Source organism: Octopus sinensis, linkage group LG5 (genome assembly GCF_006345805.1).
Source record: "Octopus sinensis linkage group LG5, ASM634580v1, whole genome shotgun sequence".
NCBI classification, from domain to species: domain Eukaryota; kingdom Metazoa; phylum Mollusca; class Cephalopoda; order Octopoda; family Octopodidae; genus Octopus; species Octopus sinensis.
Genome location: NC_043001.1, coordinates 85,242,911 through 85,247,497, shown reverse-complemented (window position 1 = coordinate 85,247,497; position 4,587 = coordinate 85,242,911). Strand labels below are relative to the sequence as shown.

At 34.8% G+C, this 4,587-nt stretch overlaps 1 protein-coding gene across 1 annotated transcript in view; it reads right to left on the bottom strand.

The window, feature by feature from the left end:
• Positions 1 to 1,572, bottom strand: part of LOC115212352 (S-crystallin 4-like) — a 27,194-nt gene extending 25,622 nt beyond the window's left edge. The window contains exon 1 of the mRNA XM_029781223.2: positions 979 to 1,572. Within this exon, the coding sequence (XP_029637083.1) occupies positions 979 to 1,111 (133 nt within the window). The 5' untranslated portion in view covers positions 1,112 to 1,572. The remainder of the gene's footprint in view (positions 1 to 978) is intronic.
• Positions 1,573 to 4,587: the final 3,015 nt, after the last annotated feature.

Sequence of the window (4,587 nt, the reverse complement as noted above, 5' to 3'; positions counted from 1 at the left end):
AAGCTCTATTGGGGACATCAAGGATTTTGAGATTGCTTGATACTTTAATTTCAAGTATCGTGGAAACAGGTCTTGTGAGGCACTCGACAATAGGTTGCTGTCCGCTGTTAAAGAATTGACAGGAGCAACTGAAATCAAGAGCTCTAAGATGTGAAATTATATTTTTAAAAATAGTTAATAGTAAAGAGGAAGCATGAGTGTGTTGTTAAGTAGCTCGCTTTGTCACTACGTGAGTTCGGCTTCAGTACCATTGCACAACATCTTGGGCGTATGGTTTCTACAATAGCGCCGTGTTGACTAATACCGCGTTGCGGCGAATTTGGCGAACGGAAGCTGTATGGAAACCGAAGTGTAGATGTGGGTGTGTGGTAAGTGCTTGAGAAGCAGCCATATGGTTCTGGGTTCAGTCACACCACGTGTCTCCTTGGGCATGCGTCTTCTGCTATAGCCTCGGGCCGACCTAGTCTAGATTTGGTAGACGGAAATTGAGTGAAGCTAGTCGTGTGTATATATACATACATATATATATATATATATATATATATATACTGGAGTAAGCACATAAGTGTGAAACAAGGTGGGGAAAATAGTACTCGAATACCGAAGTAGAGTACTATGCTTTGTTAATGACGCTGCAGACATCACAAAAGTTTTTGTGATGTCTTTACAACTTTATTAATGAAGTATGTACGTGTGCGTGTGTGTGTGTGTGTGTGTGTGTGTGTGTGTGTGTGTGTGTGTGGTGTCTGTGTGTGTCTGTGTGTCTCTGTGTATTTGTGTGTGTGTGAGTGTGTGTGTTACGCACTAACACTCGACGAACGGTATTGTGTTTATGTCCATTTAACGTAGCGGTTTGGCAAAAAAAAAAAAACGATAACAAGTAAGTACAAAACATTTCTTCAAGTCAGTACCCCTGCACGACCTTAGTTTGATGATTAAAGCAAGTGAAAGATAAAAAATATATATATATTTACGAACGTTCTCTCATGACAGCCCATTCTGAAGATTCGATCCTGCGGTCATTGTACTTGACGCCAGCAGCTGCTAAAAGCATACGGCATACTTCAGCACGGCCACGATGGTTGAAGTAGTGAATCGTATAAGACGGCATAGTTGATATTGTTGGTATTGTTGCTGTAATCTTCACACAACTGAAATTGCTTCGATAAGTTATTTCTTTTATTTTTGTCAGTATTTATGGTCGTTTAAGAATATTTAATGGATTTGATATCAATTGTTCACAGGAGAATTTTTAATATTTTCGATGTTGACGTGGCTGCAGTCTCCGAGACTTTTGCTCTTTGTCGACGATTTTGATGTGTTTGATATTAACGTCGGTGTTGCTATAGATGGTCAGCTTGATAGTTTTGTTAATACACAATACTTTGCCAGTATGCTTCGGCACTTTTCAAGAGAAGAAACTAAGACATGCCTCTTTGACACATATGTCAGATCAGCATACATCGATGGCAATTACTATTATCTTCTTAGTTGCAAATCACCGTTCTACACGCACACATATACACATACACACACAGGCAGACGTACACGCATATATATACGTCGAGAGAGATAGACAGACATGTAGAGATACAGACACACAGATAGATAAATAGAAAGGTAGACGGACAGATATATAGATAGAGAGATAGTATGGAGAAAATGCCTATATATTTGTATGTGACTGTGTAATTAACTTCATACGTATGTATGAGCATATATACACATATGTTTGTCTCAGTTTAGCAAAGGTCATCCATGTCATGACAGAACGGTCATTAATTTCAGCCTTGAAGCGTTGTTCATTAAAAGCCAACCATTCACCATTAAGAGAATTGATTGTCCAGCTAATTTTCACCTGTGACGCTGGTCGGTCAAGTTAACGGATGAAAATGCTTTGTTCTTTTGTTTCACACGATTTCCAGGTACATTATTAGTTGAAAAAGAGGTTACAAGTATCAGTAATCATTTAAAGTGAGAAGAAAGAGAGTCAATGCAGTTGATGACACAACATATTGAAAATAATTACTTGCAAATATGATAAAAAAAATTCCAATACATGCCTTCCATGCTTTTGAAATATATGGTGTCATTTGCAAAAATTGATAGATAAATCAATAGACAATGGGTAAAAAATGCATATGCGCATACATGCACACACTCACACTCGCGTACACACATACACACACACGTCCGCAATATGTTCCAGATACTTTCTTACAGTGCTATAGTTTGAACATGCTCTAAACTAGAAAAAAGCTCTTCGTAGGTATATCGAGCAAAAGAGGGACTTGTCCCGTGAATACGACGAGGATTCAACTGCAGATCGGTTGCGTTGTTATTTAACTGTACATCAAGATTTCCCTAACGTTTCTGCTTCGGAATACAGATTACAGATAAAATTTAAGCAAATGTGTGTGTGTGTGTGTATGTGTTTGTGTGTGTGTGTATGAGAGGTATTGGTATCCAAAAGATCCAAGATGGCCGGTAAGGCTATGTAAGTGCCACGGGAGGACGGTAGTTTGATTCTCGGTTCGATAATAATACGAGTGAGGAGTCTAAAGCGGGTCTTCTTTGTGCATTTATATGTTAAATACAATGAGACAACGAAACCAAGGCTATGTGGAATTTAAAGGACATTTTTATAGAGAAAGGTACAAACGTTCTATAAATTCCACACAGCCTTGGTTATATCGTCTCATTTTATTTAACACACATACGTGTGTGTATGTGTGTGTTTGTGTTTGTTTGTGTCTGTGTCTGTCCTCTTATTACTGCTTGACAACCCGTATTAATGTGCTTGCGTTCCTGTAACTTAGGGGTTTGACAAAAGAGAAATAAAATAACTATTAAGCTTTAAAAATATAGAGTAAGCCCTCGGGTCGAACTGTTCGGCTAAAACCATTTAAAGCGGTGCTCCAACATAGCCGCAGCCTCAGTTCTTTCAAGCCCTTCAAGGCGGGGCTCCAGCACTGCTGAGGTCTCATTTCTTTCACAACTGTATCAAACTAAAGTTTTCGGTTCTCCTAATATGTATCCACGGATTTTCAGAATCTGTAACAAAAAAAATAATAATCACATTTTCGGGTATCTTTGGCAATAGTTCCGTATTTGGTATTAATATCCAATTGCTTTCCATTTTGGTGGATATACCGAAAACTACTGTTTTACAGGTGATATACTTTTTGATGTTTGAAAGTTAAATGTATTTTCCGATAGTCGGCACCTGACTTCACACTAGCATTTATAAAAATAATTTTTAAATAGTTTCAAGACATGGATAACACTTCTCTAACAAAGAATTGGTTGGTGCAAGCTGATGCAGGTGTTGCTTAAAGAAGAATCATTCACAGGATTATCTTTTTTATATTTCGTTTTCGCGCAGATTACATTCTTGATGCTATTTAATGACCATACATACGTATATACAACCACACATAAGTATGTATGCAAGCATTGTATGCATGTATGCATGTATGTATGTATATATATATATTATATATATATATATAATATATATATATATATATATATATATATATATATATATATATATATATATATATATACACGTGTGTGTATGTGTGTATCTCTTTACAATCATGTATTTATACGCCTGAGTCTTTAACTGTCTATCCATCTAAGAATGTATTAATCTATGAATGTGTGTATATACACACACATATATAAATAGACTTGTGCATATACATACATATACACATGCATACACACACAACACACACATGTATATATGTATATACTTATACATTTGTTTACTAAATGCTATTAAAAAAATGGACAATATTTAGCATTTTAAATTGCACCATAAAAATGAAACAAGTATTCTAAAACAGTAATGAAAATCTGTTGAGAAATACTTTTGTAATACATTTTTTTAATGAAAGTTTATACCCTTACGTTCACGCTTACACATACAGAGAAACTCACATGTACAAATACGCAAACTATCAGACAGACATACATCATTTTGATATATTTGTACACGTTATTGGTTAGAATTTAATATAAAAAAGTAATGAACTCTCTCTCTCTCTCTCTCTCTCTCTCTCTATATATATATATATATATATATATATATATTATATATATTATGTATGTATGTATGTATGTATGTATGTATGTATGTATGTATGTGTGTATGTATGTATGTATGTATGTATGTATGTATGTATGTATGTATGTACGTATGAATGTACGTATGGATGGATGTTTATGAATGTAAGTGTGAAGAAATTATTAAGAAAAAATGCTATCGGAAATAAATATTTTTACAATATGTTGTGGAAAATAAAAAATATCGCAATAACTTTTCAATTTCATAATCATTTTAGACATCTCTAGCTGTAGCAGTGTTTTCGTTCGTTACGACACTTGATAATTCTCAATTGCGTTAACTTATAGTTTTCCACAAAATTTGCAATTTTTAAAAGTTCAAACATCAGCAACATTTATAAAGTTCGTGGAGTTAATATGATTTTATTATCGATGGTAGCATAGATGATTTCAGTCTGTGCTGAAATAAATGTGCTAATAATATTGATTTCTATGTAAGGTAAAAGGCTGCAA